At 46.9% G+C, this 15,603-nt stretch overlaps 2 protein-coding genes across 6 annotated transcripts in view; one reads left to right on the forward strand and one right to left on the reverse strand.

Moving 5' to 3' along the window:
• The first annotated feature begins 1,556 nt into the window (after nt 1-1,556).
• On the forward strand, nt 1,557-4,230 carry SFT2D3 (SFT2 domain containing 3). Its single transcript, XM_030840384.3, has one exon. The coding sequence runs from the start codon at nt 1,611-1,613 to the stop codon at nt 2,265-2,267; it is 657 nt and encodes a 218-aa protein (XP_030696244.1). The 5' UTR covers nt 1,557-1,610; the 3' UTR covers nt 2,268-4,230.
• A 1,679-nt stretch (nt 4,231-5,909) lies between these two features.
• The window catches only part of WDR33 (WD repeat domain 33), a 103,256-nt gene continuing 93,562 nt past the window's right edge, over nt 5,910-15,603 (reverse strand). For 3 of the 5 annotated variants that reach the window (XM_070046021.1, XM_030840390.2, XM_030840388.2), the window contains 5 exons: nt 14,085-14,523; nt 9,623-9,786; nt 9,422-9,514; nt 8,354-8,569; nt 5,910-6,442 (listed from right to left, as the gene is read on the reverse strand). In XM_070046021.1, coding sequence (XP_069902122.1) covers nt 6,266-6,442; nt 8,354-8,569; nt 9,422-9,514; nt 9,623-9,786; nt 14,085-14,523 — 1,089 coding nt within the window. In that variant the 3' untranslated portion in view covers nt 5,910-6,265. The remainder of the gene's footprint in view (nt 6,443-8,353; nt 8,570-9,421; nt 9,515-9,622; nt 9,787-14,084; nt 14,524-15,603) is intronic. The other 2 variants (XM_070046022.1, XM_070046020.1) reach the window with 1 other exon arrangement.

A 15,603-nucleotide genomic window follows, 5' to 3' on the forward strand; every position in this document is an offset into this window, starting at 1 on the left:
GAGTTGCCCAGGGGAAGCCAGTACAGCCAAAAGCGGCAGACACGGGGGAAATATCCTGGGTTCACCTCCTGCAGTGCCTCCAAAGCCAGGGATACCGGAAACAGCCTAGAGTGGTCAGCCCTGCCTTCCACTCCCAGTACTTCTGGGGCAAGTAAGCCGAACACTTGTACAAGAGTAGACTGCTGTATTATTTAACTGTATCGCACTTTACAGTACAAAAGGACTTCCATGCCATCATGTTCACGTTCACAACAGGCATTTATAAAGTCTAGCAAAATAGGTTTTTCAACCAATGGCTTCTACATCTACAAAAGAAGTATCTACAGGGGACTTCCCTGGTGGTGCAGTGGTTAAGACTCCGCGCTCCCAATGCAGGGGTCCCAGGTTCAACCCCTGGTCGGGGAGCTAGATCCCACACACATGCTGCAATTAAAAGTTCGCATGCCACAACTAAGGGGCCAGCAAGGGAGCCTGCAAGCCACAACCAAGGAGCCCGACTGCTGCAGCTAAGACTCGGCACAACCAAATAAATAAATAATTTTTTTAAAAAGAAGTATCTACAAAGCCTTTCAGGCAGCTTTACTGTACACAAATTGATAACTGTGTCAATCTGGTCAACATCTGTTTGTGTGCTTTTGCAGCAGCCTTCCAGGCCCCAGGAAAAGGGAGATAGAAGAGAACCTGTCCTCAGCTGCTGGCACTGCCTTAAACCAATAAACTTTCACAACTAGAACAGATGAGAACTCAGAAAAAGTGCACCTAAGCGGAATAGGAGTGAACAGCAGGAGGTGCAGCTTGATCCAACGTCCGGGAATGGGAATTAGGTAGAAACCAGAGGGGGATGAAGCCCTGGCAGAGACCCGGAAAGTTGTGACCTACGTGACCACTGGCTGAAGAACTTCAAGGAGGCTCTGAAAAAGAGCAGGGCTGTGGGAGCTACCTCAGAACACCCAGAAGTGCGAGGAGCATGGCAAGGCGGGCCAAGGATACATGATAAGGGGCCTGAAAGACTCAAGAATATTTCCAGGCCTCTGCTGAAACGGGGAAGAGAAAAGAAGCAAACTGGTGGGAGTGGGGGGGTTAACTCTTCTTCACCTCTGTAGCTTTCCCAAAGAAACCACCTGCAGTCTGAGCTTCTAAAAACACTGAATTCATTGACATAGATTAGCATGGTTTTAAGAAATATGTAGATCCCGTGAACCCTTTCCCCATTTTCCCCCAATAGCAACATCTTGAAAAGCTATAACACAGTATCACAAGATACTGACATCCATAAGGTCAAGACACGTTAAGTTTCCTTCAAGTTCTTTTATAACCACACCGACTCACGCCCCCCAACTAACTTTTAATGCTGCCATGATTTATCCAGGCCCTCATAGCGCCTACACCGGACACAGGACAAGGTCCGGGGCTGGGAGGGTAAACGCACAGGGACCAGCAGAGTCCCAAGCCCCGGGTCCAGCGGAGGCAGCTGAAGGAGCGGAGCCGCAGGCCCCGCCCCTTCCGCCAAGGCCGACCAACAGCCGACCGGAGCCGAGCCGCTTCCAACGGCGACCGAGCAAAACCGGAAGTGGGCGGCAGCCCTCCCCTTCCCGGACACCCCGCCCAAGATGGCGGACCTCCACCGCCAACTGCAGGAGTATCTGGCGCAGGGGAAAGCGGGCGGGCCGGCAGCCGCCGAGCCGCTCCTCGACGCGGGAGAGGCAGAGGAGCCCACGGCCGGGGCCGGGCCGGCGGGGGCGTGGCTCGGCCGCGCGGGCCTGCGCTGGACGTGGGCGCGGAACTCCGCGGAGCCGACGACGGCGGCGGGACCGACGTGCATGCCGAGCGTGACGCGCGCTCAGCGGCTGGCGGCGAGCGGCGTGTGCTTGCTGCTGGCCGCGCTCTGCTTCGGCCTGGCCGCACTCTACGCCCCAGTGTTGCTGTTGCGCGCCCGCAAGTTCGCGCTGCTGTGGTCGCTGGGCTCGGTGCTGGCGCTAGCGGGCGGCACGCTCCTGCGAGGCGGTGCGGCGTGCGGACGCCTGCTGCGCGGCGAGGAGGCGCCGTCGCGGCCCGCGCTGCTCTACGTGGCCGCGCTGGGCGCTACGCTGTACGCGGCGCTGGGTCTGCGCAGCACGTTGCTCACGGCGCTGGGCGCCTGCGCGCAGGTGGCTGCGCTGCTCGCCGTGCTGTTGGGTTTGCTGCCCCGCGGCGCGGGCACCGCGCTGCGCATGGCGCTTCGGCGCCTGGGACCGGGCGCCACCCTCACCAAGGCGCTCCCCGTGTGAGAGGCCTGGGGCCCGCGCCGTCGGAAAGGACGCAGAGTCCGGCCCCGGGACGCGCCGTCGGGAGACCACACGGAGCCGGCCCAGGGGCCCAGCGCTCGCCATGCCAAGGACTGCGCCCGCCTTTCCCAGAGCGCGCGGGGCAAAGGCTGCTCCTTTACTGTGCCAGCGAAATCTGTAAACTGAGCAGCAGTTGTAAAACAGACATGAGCTGTTTCGGAAGCTCCTCAAGTTCAGCGTTTTGTGCTATACTCAGCAGCAAGTGCTATGAGAACTAAATTTTGTCCTTGAGTTGGTGACATACTGTGAAGCATTTATGATAAATTGCTTTTGCGTTAACCGTGGTCTTAGTTTACACTCAGTTGAAAAAGAAAAAGAACACTAGCTCTTCCGTTTTAATTAACTGCCCTTATTACTTTTCTCAGACTTCTGTTCCACGTTTTGTCACTTTAAAAAATCCAGTGGTAGACTGTAGTAGCTTAGCTACAGTAAACTTGTTCTCTTCGGCTCTTGGAAATTATTTTTCCGTATTCTTCAATGTGAGTGGATACATAAGAGTTATTAAAATAAATACAGACTTTAGTCACCGGAATTTTTAAAAGTACTTTAGTTAAGACGGTTTATCTCAGTTTTTTCTTTCAGTGGAGTTGTAAACATGGTACCTTATAAAATTAAAGGAAAATTGATTCTGTATTAGATGAGGAAAGCGATGGACCAAGAAGCGTCCTGTAAGAAATACCCAGTAAGGTGCGTGTAAACGCTGTGAGAGGTCCGTGGGCAGAACTGGGCTAGGGGACTCCTGGGAGACACATGATTCTACGTGCGATTTCCCTATTTGATGGAAACCATGGATTTCTACAAGGCCTAATTATTTTCATTCCTAATTTTATGATCTGCTTTTTAACTATAGTTTACACTTTACAGTCTGATCTTCATGCAATGTAAGATGCTTTTCACATCTAATTGCCAAATTTCCTTCGTTTTAGGTTTAGCACTTAATTTTGTTTAGGACCTTCTTACTTACCTTAATTTATTGCCAGAAAGTATGGGCTCAATATTCTGAGGAGTCCAGAAAACTACATGTTTTGTCACTAGCTGTATATTAACTAGGAAGTAAACTATTTAAAATGTTTAAATCCTACGCCAGTGGTTCTCCGTTCACATGAGAATTACTTGACGACTCAAACCTCAGATCAACTCAGTCTGTCTCTGCGGGGCTGGGGGTGGGAGCCACGCATCAGCATTTTTTTTTGAGCTCTCCAGATGATTCCTTTCCCAGCTAAGGTTGTGAACCACTTTTCTGTATGTTGGATTGCACGATTTGAAAATAATTGTCTCCTGGGGCTGGATTCCAGTGTTGCCGAAACTGGGTGTCAGGCAGCAGTCGAGCCTTGCCCCTTTGTCCAACCTCAAAATTTAGATTTTTATCAGTGTCCTAAGCCCTGCTCCAAGAAGTGGACACTAAAGTGACCAACATCCACACTGTAGACTTACCCCAACCCCCCATATTCTCTAAGAATGCTCCCTTGTTCCCCTCTCAGTAAATAGGGTTACCTACCTCAAGAGGAACAACCAAGGGGGTGTTTGTAAAAGCAAATCCACTGTTTTGGGGGAGTGATTTTTTTGACTGGAAAACTTGTACCATTGGCTGCTCTTTCTACCCCCTTGTTAAATCTGCATTCTAGTTCTAAATTTCTCTACAGTTTGCATGGCTGAAGATTTCACAGTGTTGACTTTTATGTTCATGCTACTGTATTTTTAAAAACTGTTTTCCCAACATTTTTTCAAGAATTCACTGTTTGGAAATCTAAGCTTTAATAAAATTCAAAGCACAACATCTGGTATGTATTTTGACAGTGATACTTTAAAATGCATCACCTACTAAGTAATGCATTGCTAAGTAATTAATCAATATGTAATGCTGAGTTTTCAGTTTTCTCTAAATGAATTCATTCTCAAAATGTGATCTGGTTATCTGCTTACTGAGGTTCTGTGTTTTTCAAGTTAAAGCCTTGGAATGTTATGATAAAGTTCTTACCACATAAATCTCAGAAAAAAGGAGCCTAAATCTCTGTATGGATTTGCTCTCTGGATCCCTTTTGAGCTTCTTAGAATTTGATTACAACTTCAAAATTTTTAAGCTATACCAGTGGAGGGCAAATAAAGAATATCCTCAGGGCTTCCCTGGTGGCGCAGTGGTTGAGAGTCCGCCTGCCCATGCAGGGGACACGGGTTCGTGCCCCGGTCCGGGAGGATCCCACATGCCGCGGAGCGGCTGGGCCCGTGAGCCATGGCCGCTGAGCCTGCGCGTCCAGAGCCTGTGCTCTGCAACGGGAGAGGCCACAACAGTGAGAGGCCCGCGTACCACACACACAAAAAGAATATCCTCAAACCTAAAGCAATCCTGAGTCTCCTAAACGTGTTTAGAGCAAAGTGCTGATCAATAGGATGTTTTAAATCGCAAAGTAAAGAGAAAATCTCTTGTAGTCTCTAGGTTCTAACACCCTAAAAAAGCAGTGTGTGTGGTGTCAACATTTTATCTGCAGAGATAACTTAGCACTTACCATTTTTTACATTAATGGAGAATCAGTTACGAGTTTTTTTATATACTCTCCAACTATGTCAGTATCCCTTTCCTAAGCAAGTACTGACACTTTCCAGCACCACTAAATTTGTCAAGGAAACTTTTCTCCTATGCCAAACTGAAGCTGGCAAAGTAATGAGACGTTAGGGTGGCCACAGGACAGTCCTTTGAATAATAAAAGGTTTCTTTTTATAAAAACAAAGTAAGGGGTCAGTATAGAAAGTATGCTGGGGTTATCTCAAACTGAACTTTTGGCTTTCAATTCAAACTGGGCCAAATGTTCCATTTATTTAAAACTAAAGGAACTTGTTGTGGATGAGAACTTCCTGGCTTACTTTAAGTTGGAACAATCCTCTGCCTTAAGCACTGGTGTTTCCACATAGCTAGTGTGGAAGAGGAAGAAATTATTTAAGTTTTGCACAACTGTTTTAAGAGATATTTTGATCCATTCCTTTTCAACTTAGAACCATTTGTGAAATGATTTACAGTATTCAGAAGGTATGTGTAGTTGATTTCTCGTTTATGTCAAGTTCCTCTCTTCAGAAAAAGGCAATGCAAGTCTACGGTGTGATTACTAGGAGATGCAGCCAAGGAAGACCCCTACTTGGACATCCAGATTTTTTTTTTCCTCTGGTGTATAATTTTCCATCTGCCAGAGTAGATCTAACTAATTATAAGGCTTTGAATCTACTTCAAACCTTTTTATAGTTTTGAAGTATTTTTCACGCTACTACAAAAATAAGTGTGACAGAAGGGCTAGATAAGAACTTGTTTAAAAACAAAAAGTTCACAGGTGACTTTAGATGACTTAGAGATTCCCATCAAGTATGCTCACAAATATAAGCAATAACTGTACCCCCCTCAGCAGACCAGATGCAATGGAAGCTAAGGGTTTCCTTAAGGCAAGCACTTGACGACTAGTTGTTTTCTGTTAATTCTTGCGTAAATCACATTCTGTATTCATACAAAAACAACTTTTTCTCTGACAAACTGTACATATAGAAACAAATTTCCAATTGGACATGAACTTAAATTTGTGGAGGTTCCATGTCTTGTGACACTTTAAAAAAAAAAAGAAAAAAAAAATTCCAGCTCTTATCTTCACAAGCCCACATGGGATTTAGGGCAGTGTGGGTGGACAGGACAAAACAAGGCCAGCTACTCTGGGTAGCCAGCTACTCTGGGTAGCCAGCTACTCTGGCAGCAGTCTCTTCACCTTGAAGACATCAGGGGCTCCTGGGATTCAGCTGCCCCAGAAAGAGTTCAGGGCTACACGGTGCAGGTTTCCTTTTGTTTCTCTTGGAAAGTCCACAGAAGTTCTTAAATACTGTCCAGAGAGGCCGCGGGGTACTGAGCCCCAACTTCTACCGACCCCTTCCACCCCCCCTTGAAGCTCCTCGCCTTGGCGGACCAGAGTTCATGTTACTCCCTCTACCCCAGTTACTGCCACTCCGGCCCCCTCTAGAAGGGGTACCACTGCCTGGAGGGCCCCCAAAAGGTTCATCTCTGTGGTATCCATCATGGTGATCTCCATCCAAGGAGCTGGAACGTCCAGACTTTGGCACTCTCTGAGAAGGTCCGGGGCCCCCTCGGCCTGAAACAAAATAATGGTTTTACATGTGACTTTTTTTTTCCATCAGAGACTGTTAACAACTCCTGGTACAAACTTTTACTCTATGATGACAGACAGTGGAACACTTCTTTTTAAAAAAAAAAAACACCAGAGTTCTGAGGACATGAGCACAGCCCTCAGAGCACTGAAAGCTGTGCCTCTGCTTTTCTGGACCACCATCTCACTCCTGCCCTGTCTTGTGGCTGCGCACCCCTCAGCCTCACCTACACACGTGTTCCCCGCGGCTATGACGGAACTGACAGGGAGCCAAGAGATAAACACGGAGCACCTCCTGGAGGTCACCGATCACATGGACCACGCCTACAGTCCATGAGATGTGTATCTTCACCCTCCTACGCCACCAGGGGTATTCCAGGGGAAGGTTTGAAAAGCACTGACTTAACATTGGAAGCAACTAAGAAATACAAACTGTTGATGACGTTAATTATTACAATTGCTCTAACCAGGATAAGTGTTTACTATGATTATCCTACAACTATATAGCACTTTTGATTTCCTTTTAAATAATGAGATAAAACATTTCTTGAAAAACAAAAGCACAAAAAGAAAAACACTGGCTTTTAGTGATTCTCCCAGGGATACTGTTATTTGTATCAGACTTAGACACACAAACCTCTAGGTATCTTAATGATTTTTAAGATTCTGACCTTTAAGATTTTTTGTCTTGAGATGATCGGATTTGGACACATCTCCCATAATGCATTATCAGAAGACTACTGCCAACTTCGTCTTAAATTTTTGAATGGAATTTGAATCCAGCTAAGACAAGGAGGTGAGGAAAGCTAGCCAAAATAGCCAAAGGCATTTTGGCTTCTTTTCTTACAAAGCTCAGCCTAGGTACCCTGGCTGAGTACCACCCGAAGGTACCTTGGCAGAGAATTTGTCAGCTAGGACATCATTTCCACACTAGCCACGTGGCCTCAGCCCTGGACCTACAAAGGTGTCCCCAGTGCCCACCCCAACCGGCAACAAAATGAGCGCTTGGGTGGGGGGATCTACTGGTGACACGAGGTAATTTCTGAGGGCTTTGCACTGAGAAGAACGGAACTACCGAGAACAAAAGGCAGAACTTTGTAATGAAGGGACTACAGCCACGAGGCAGGTGAACTGAGGAGTGGAGCACAGGTTGAGGCACACAGGCAGTCTTTCCAGCAGCCTCCAAAGTACACCACATGTGCAACGGCCCAGCCCAACCTGAGACCACAGCTGTAGTTAGCATTTGGTGGCTACTGCTCTGGGCTAAAAGTCAGCGCTGCCTCTAAAATAAAGGTCCAAAGTTTCAAGTAGTAGAAATAATCCACTGCTCCCCTGAAAAGAAAACCCCTTCCAGACCATATTCCCCAAAGTCTTTGTGACTCTGGGCATAAGCCAAATTCCTCCTGGGTTCAGACTCCAAAAAAAAAAAACACCACAGAACCTGAGAGAGGACAATTCTTTCTGCCACTGGGGACACCCTTCAAGGTATCAGAGCAGCCACTACCAGAGAGCACAGCTGCCAATTAGAGCAAGAGTCTCACAGATCAGCAGAGAAAGTACTGGGGCAATCTGAAAGAGAGCTGGAGTGGAAAGTGTGAACAAACCAGAGATTCCTGGAAGCAAGAGGAGGAGAACTGCGTAGAGGCTGAGCTTGCAGTCACCCACTGAGAGCTCCAACTGGCTGTACCGCAGCTAGGAACATGTGCCTTTGCACAGTCTAAGCCCTGGACGGTAGAGTGGAGAAAGGACCCCCGGTACCCCAGTCGGGGACAGACAGAACAGGCATACACTGGGATGGGGCTGGCCCGGAGAGGAGGCTCCCCGTGACCCCTGCAGCCTTCTCGGCAGGGCTGTGGCATCCGTAGCTCCCGAGCTGAAATCACCGGCCTCACTTACCTTTGCCTCCTCGATCCTCAGAAGGACCCCCTGGGGCTTCCATTTCTCTATGCTCAGAGGTTCCTGGCCCATCATGCCAGGGGCGCTTTCGGGGTGGTAGGGATGCCATGTCCATGCCTTGGAGAGAAGAGGACCGTTCTCTGCTAGCTGGGGAATGACCGTCGTGAGGGGGATGGTCAGGGCGGGGAGCATCACGGAAATGTTCATGACCTGGCCCTAATATAGAGAAGACAGATCCAGAAGGCTAGGAATCTAACCATCTCATTATATCAAAGTACAGCGTGGCTAAAAGCAGACAGGAATTGCACTGTTAAGAATAAGTGGCAACTCCAACCACTGAGCCTGCGCGTCTGGAGCCTGTGCTCCGCAACGAGAGAGGCCGCGATAGTGAGAGGCCCGCGCACCGGGATGAAGAGTGGCCCCCGCTCGCCGCAACTAGAGAAAGCCCTGGCGCAGAAACGAAGACCCAACGCAGCCAGAAATAAATAAATTAATTAATTAAAAAAAAAAGAATAAGTGGCAACTCAAAAACCAATACTCACTCATGCAAGAAACATTTCCTGAACACCTAGTCACATCATGAGTACACAAAAAGGGTCAAGATTAGAAATAAACATGCCTCCTGAAATAAGAGGAGGCAGGGAAGGGCCAGAAAAGTGGTTCTCAGACTTTTTAGTTTCAGAGTGTCTTTACACTCTTAAAAATTACTGAGGATCCCAAAGAGAATTCATTTATGAGAGTTCTAACAACATTTGCCATATCAGAAATGAAGACTGAGAAAACTTTAGTTCATTTAACTGTACTTTCCCAAAACGAAACAATTTAGTGAAAAGAGTGGTATTTAGACAAATCTCTTTAATATCTGGCTCAGTAGGAGAAAGCTGGGCTCTCCCATCTGCTCCTGCGTTCAGTCTACACTGTGGGTTGAAGATGTGGGTTGAAGACAATGCGGCCTGCCACGGAGAGGTGAGTCGCTAAAGAGAGAACCCAGTGGACCCCTGGGAGAGTCCTCAGACCACACTCTGTGAACTGTGGGACCCTAAGCCACACGCAGCTCTACTGCCTTACCTGGCTCTCTATTTCCATCCCAGGAGTCTGGTTTCCGACCTCCTTCAAAGCGAGGGAACTCATCAGGAGTGGGAAGTAAACCCTTCCTTCCTCCTACACAATAGAACACAGCAACGCAGCACTCACAGACTATTTCAGGGGTGTCCACAACAACCTACCTCTCCACCCCTGTCCTTCCCACACCCGGGGTTCTCAGCTCACCTCGTGGGGTACCCCGACCTCGACCTCTGAGATCTCTTCCTCGGGCTGTTTCATCAGAAGCATCAAAATTCTCCTCTGGTCCAAAGTCTTCGGGACCAGGAAAACCATCCCTTCCTCTGGGGGGAGCACGGCCCTCATGTCTCGGGGGGGCTCCTCGTCTGAAGCTGTTAGGGAAAAACAACAGAATATCCACCTAATGGAATACCTTGTAGTCCTCAGTTCATGTTTCAAAGAAGCATAATGATGTGAGAAAATATGATACAATGTTAAATGGGAGAAAAACAAAATAAAAGTATGTATTTTTTAAAGTACCCATTTTACAATCCCAATGCGGCACATAAAAACAGGCAGGAGGGAAAAGCACCAGAATGTAGGGTTATTTTAATTTTGTTTTAGGCTTTGAGGAATAATAGCAGTGAGCATTTTTTAGGTGCTTAGTTCATGCCAAGTGCTCTACATGTACTATTTCATTTCATTTTATCCTCACAACCACCTTATGAAACGGACACTATTACTTCCCTGGCAGTCCAGTGGTTAAGACTCCGTGCTTCCATGGCAGGGGGCACGGGTTCGATCCCTGATCAGGGAACTAAGATCCTGCATGCCATGCAGCACAGCAAAAAATAGAAAGGAAAAAAAAAAAGAAAAGAAACTGACACTACTATTCTACCCATGTGTACATTGGGGCTCAGACAGGTTAAGTCATTTACTTAAGGACTCACAGTAAGTGTTGGGATTTGAACTCAGCCAGTCTTGACACCCAGCCCAGGCTCTTTACCATTGCCTCCCAAATACTTTCCATATTACCATTTATGTTTTTATAATGAATATTACTTACATAATCAGAAAAAAGGGGGGGCACAGATTCATGCCTGCTAACTGTACCCAACTTGTTTTGGGGCATCTGCTCTGCCATCTGCCCCGGCCCACCTCTACTCAGGGGCAGGCCTGGTGGCCATGAACTTCACCAGTGGCCCCAGCCCACAGCTGACTGGTGTACTGGTAGGGCCTCTGGCTTATGGGTAGCCCACCCGCTGGCAAGCTGGCAACCTGGTGCCTGGGCTGGTGGACAATTTCACCACCTCTCAGAAATTCTGGAACTGGGAAACTAAGTCATCCAGGAGTGTTACTGAAGCAGGACCATTAATGAGGGGGTGCCAGAGCTGTAGCAGAAGCCTGTGGGGAAGCAGGAACAGGGGCCTGCCAGCAGGAAAGGTGTGTGAACACCCAAGAGAGGCCATGGAAACTGGAGAAAGGATCAGAAGGGGCAAAGGGGCTGGGCCATCTGCATGAACTGCCTGCTCGTGGCTTCCTCTCAGGCCAGGCCTTCTGCTTTTTCCTGAGTTTCCACTCAGTTATATTTTACTCCAACATTTTCTTTCGAAAAATTTCAAACTTACAGTAAAGATGGAAGTGTAGAGCAACAAATGCCCATACATCCTTCACTGCGATTAATCAGTTCTTAAGATTCTGCCACATGAGCCTTTGTCTCTTCTCCATCCATCCATTTATAAATTCATTTTCTAAACCATTTCAAAACCAGTTGTGACATGATGCTTCACCCCTAAATCCTTCAGTAAATTCCTTTAAGAACAAGGACTTTCTCCTACATAATAACACTACTATCACTCTAAATAACATGTAATATTATTTAATATACAGTCCAACTTGAATTTCTCCAATTGTCCTCAAAACGTCCTTTACAGTTGTCTTTATAGATTTCAGTCATCATCACACACTATTATTTAGTGGTCACGTCTCTTTGGTCTACCTTAATCTAGAACAGTCCCCCCACCCCACCCCTCCTGCGTTTTATCTTTCATGACCTCGACTTTACTTATTTATTTATTTTTTAATTTTTACTGAGATAGGCCCCAACATTTTTGAAGGATCCATCCTTCAAAACGGCTCGTTTTACAGAACGTTCCACAATTTGAATTCATGTGATTGCTTCCTCATGATTAGATTCAGGTAAAACACTTCTGGCAAAACGTCTTATACCTTCACAGTGATGCCAGTCTGTCTCATTGTTCACGATGCAAAAGTGGTATGGCAACAAAACTTCATTGTTGCAAAGGTACATTTTCTCCTTTGCAATTAAGTAATCTGTAGGGTGATACTTTGGCAGCATGGGTGATTCTCCACAATCTTTTTACTCAGTGGCTTTTAGCATCCCCACTGATGATCCTAATGACACTGGGTGTTAAAAGAAGTGATTTTCTAATTCTATCACTCCTCCTCCATTTATAACTTGGTGTTTTACTGTAAAAAGAGCTTTCCTTTTTTCACTCCACCGTTCCAGCTACTAGCTACCTTTTTAATACTCTTCTTGTCCTGAGGTAACTTAATGAGCCATGCTGCTGCAAGCAAAGAGGGTATGACCCAGACGCTGGCTGAAATAACCACCTAAGGTGAGGGTGGAACTGACACGGGGAGGTAAGTGGAGCAGGGAGAGTATCAGCAGAGGGCGCTGTTCCCCCGAGAGGGATTCAGGGGAGACTCCCCACACGTGGCAGGACCCTTTTCTTGTCCAGGCAGCCATTATACGACTGCCCTAGCTACAAAAGGACAGGGGGAGTCTAATGTGCCCTAATTAGAAAACAGTTCCTGTTATGGACTAAATGTTTGCGTCCCCTCCACCAAATTCATATGCTGAAGCCCCATCCCCCAAGGTGACTTTGGAAATGGGCCTTTGAGAGCTATTTAGGTTAGATGAGGTTCTCAGCACGGGGCCCCATGACGGGCTTAGATAAGAAGTGATACCAACAAGAGCTTGCTCACTCTCTTTCCATCATGCAAGGACAAAGGAAGATGGTGGCTGTCTGCAGGCCAGGAAAAGAAGTCTCACCAGAAACCCACCCTGCTAGACCTTGATCTGGGACTTCCAGCCTCCAGTACTGTGAGAAAATTGATTTCTGTTGTTTAAGCCCCCCAGTCCGTGGTATTTGTTATGGCAGCCCAAGCTGAGTAGCACACCTCCTAATGAACTGAACCCTGTCAAATACATCTCCCCCTTTAACAGATTCATTTATTCAACAGTTACTGAGGACCTGCCTTCAGGAAGCTACCGTGCTTCTGGGAGATACAAGTAATACAGAAATAAGTATACCACTTAATGTCAAGCAGTGCTAAGTGCTATGCAGAACTATAAAGCAGGGTAAAATAAAGGAACAGGAGGAGAGATCTAAGTGGAGTGAGCCACAAGCATCTGGGAGACTGTGCTCCAGGCAGAGGAAAAAGCAGGCACAACGTGAACAGGACACGTTTGGCACACCTGAAGAGGAGCACAAGCTGGGCACAGCACAAGAGTCTAGGTGTGGGTCTGTCACTGACAGATGAAATACGACAAACTGAAGCACAGTAAAATCTGAAACTTTGCACAGGATGCAGAGATTCAAGAACTCAATGAAAGTTACGTTGATGCCAAAGCCATTGGAGATGAGGTTCCTGCAGACTTGTGAACACTTGGGATGTCATTAAGAGAGCTCTTAAATCTTTTTATTAAAAACTCCCCTCTGAGAGCTGCTTCCTTTAACCCCTCTAGTTCACCCTCCCTGGCCATCTTATCAGCCACTCTTTTCTAACACCCGCCGCGAGAACGGAGATTGCCAACCCTTACTTCAATTACCTGCAAGCGACAGTCATGAGAAGTATGATGGGAAAAGAAGACACAAGAGAGAGGACTGAGGCAGGAAAGGCAGGAGTGCTGGACAGCACAGCTTGGGCACTGCAGTCGGATGGCCCAGGCCTGAAGCTGCTCTTACACTTACCACCTATGGGACCTTCCAAAGTCAAGAAACCGCACTGACTCTCCATGTCATCCCTTATCTGTAAATGCTGACGGTAGCACCTATCTCACAACTCACTCTAACAGTTAAGTGAAGTAACATCTGGCACAAGGTAAAAACTCAATTATTATATCACTGATTACTCTGAGTCTCACTTGAGATTTCACTAATTCTTGTTTTTTTCTCCCTACTACTTCTATTCCTTTTGTTACCCCAAGCAAGTTGAGTGTTCAAGCCTGACCTCAACCTAATTTAACAGCAAGATTATTTTTCAGTTTGATTGGATTTTGTTAAGATCTTTAGGCAATTACACAGAAACTATCTACTCAGTAATTCCTTTATTCTCAATCTAGATATCTGTCTCCTATTTCATCATTCTAACCAAGAGAACCTGGAGATTTCTATTCAAATCCAAGAAACTTTACAGTACACTGACCCACCTATCTGTTTAAAAGGACCAAGTAATAAGCAAAAAGAAAAAGATTTCTAAATTGTAGAGACAAAAAAGAACCACATAAATGTTAAAGGCATATACATATTTTTAAGTCTAAACACAAAACCTAGAGGGGGGAGGGTACTCTCTCCCCAAGTGAGAGAGGAAAGAGACTTTTGTGGAGAGAACAGGTGGAAAGCTCCAGGGAAGAAGAAACGGACCCATGAAGTATCCATCCCACCTTTCTTCTCTGCGCCCTCGAAACCGTGGGTCCTCAGGATCCCGGGGGAAGCGCTCATCTCCAGGTCTGCGGCCTTCCCACGCCCCTGGAGGGCCCCGGGCCGCGCCCCGGCCATCCCCCTCACTGAACTCCCTGTGATCAGGAGGAAACGGAGGCCCAGGGCCCCCACGCCTCCACTTCTCTTCTTGCGGTAAAGGTCCTCCTCGCCCCTCAAATTCACGTAACCGGTGGCCAAAGCGCTTGTCGGGGTGGAAGTCATCTGGTCTGCTGAAGTCATCGGGGAAGTCGGGGTGAGGGCCGCGCCTATCAGGGGGACCCCTGCAGTCCTGGCCGCCCCGGAAAGGACCCCTCTCGGGACCGTGCTCGGGACCGCTGCTCTGCTCGTGCCGTCTCTCTGACATTGGGCCCATGTGATGGTTCGGAGGGCCACGTGAGTCACCTAAAGGAAACAAAACTGATTTTTACCTTGTCTTCCAGGAATCCTGCCGACGTAGGTCTGATTTTCAGCATCTTAAAATTTCAGAATGCATGCTTTTATTAAGAATGTTTTCCCTTTTTGGTTCCCGGCATACTTAGGAGACAAACGTCCCTAAGGCATCATATGATGAAAAGAACAAGGGTTTTGGGGGTGCAGATTTCATCACTCATTAGCTAAGCAACTCGACCTAGGGCAAATTATTAATCTCAAATGAGATTAGCAACTCAGCTGATATGAAGATTCATTTAGAAAACACAAGAGAGCCTCACCGGCATAAGAACGGGCTTCCCTTCCTGCCCCCATTCCTTCAGTGTTCTTGTTGGGCCCACTCCCCATACCCAGGGAGAAGGCAACAGGGAAAATTCATGCTGAAAGCCGGGGAGCCAAGTACAAGGAATTCACCTCTGCGTTTGTAAAAGCCCGCAAGCTCACCACAGGGCCACAGGCCTACACTGCCATGATGTCTCTCCTTTAACTCCTAGTTCATTTAACTTGATTTGTTAACTCATACTTTGATTCTTAACAAAATCCTCTGTAAGGTACGTGGAAGCATGGGCCTCTCTAATAACTGCTTTGTGACCAAACAGCCTTGCTGTACTTCAGTTTCAGGGTTTATATAAACACTTTTTCTGTCCCTTTCTATGAATGATATCCCTCGTCTATAATATCATCACCATTCTTCGCAGATAAGAGCTTGGAAACCCACTAAAGATTTTTTTTTAATATTTTAATATATGTAATATATTCAGAGTACTGAATAAAAATGGAAAGAGGCCAATTACACTGAGTTTAGTCTGAAGGGATTTGTTTTCCTGGCTACTGAATGATTATTGCAGCCATTGTAAATGTACACCTATTTTCTGTCAACATACACTTTAAATCAAATATATTTTTTAATGTAGATGGCAAAGGGACACTCTTGCTTCTAAAACAACTAACTTTTAAAAGTGAAATTCCTCCACTTGCCCAGCTCATGCCTTCTACTGCTTTTCCCTGGCAATCAAGACGAACTTCCTTTCCTTACGGCACAGTCGGCCATAA

This window comes from Globicephala melas, chromosome 7 (assembly GCF_963455315.2).
Source record: "Globicephala melas chromosome 7, mGloMel1.2, whole genome shotgun sequence".
NCBI classification, from domain to species: domain Eukaryota; kingdom Metazoa; phylum Chordata; class Mammalia; order Artiodactyla; family Delphinidae; genus Globicephala; species Globicephala melas.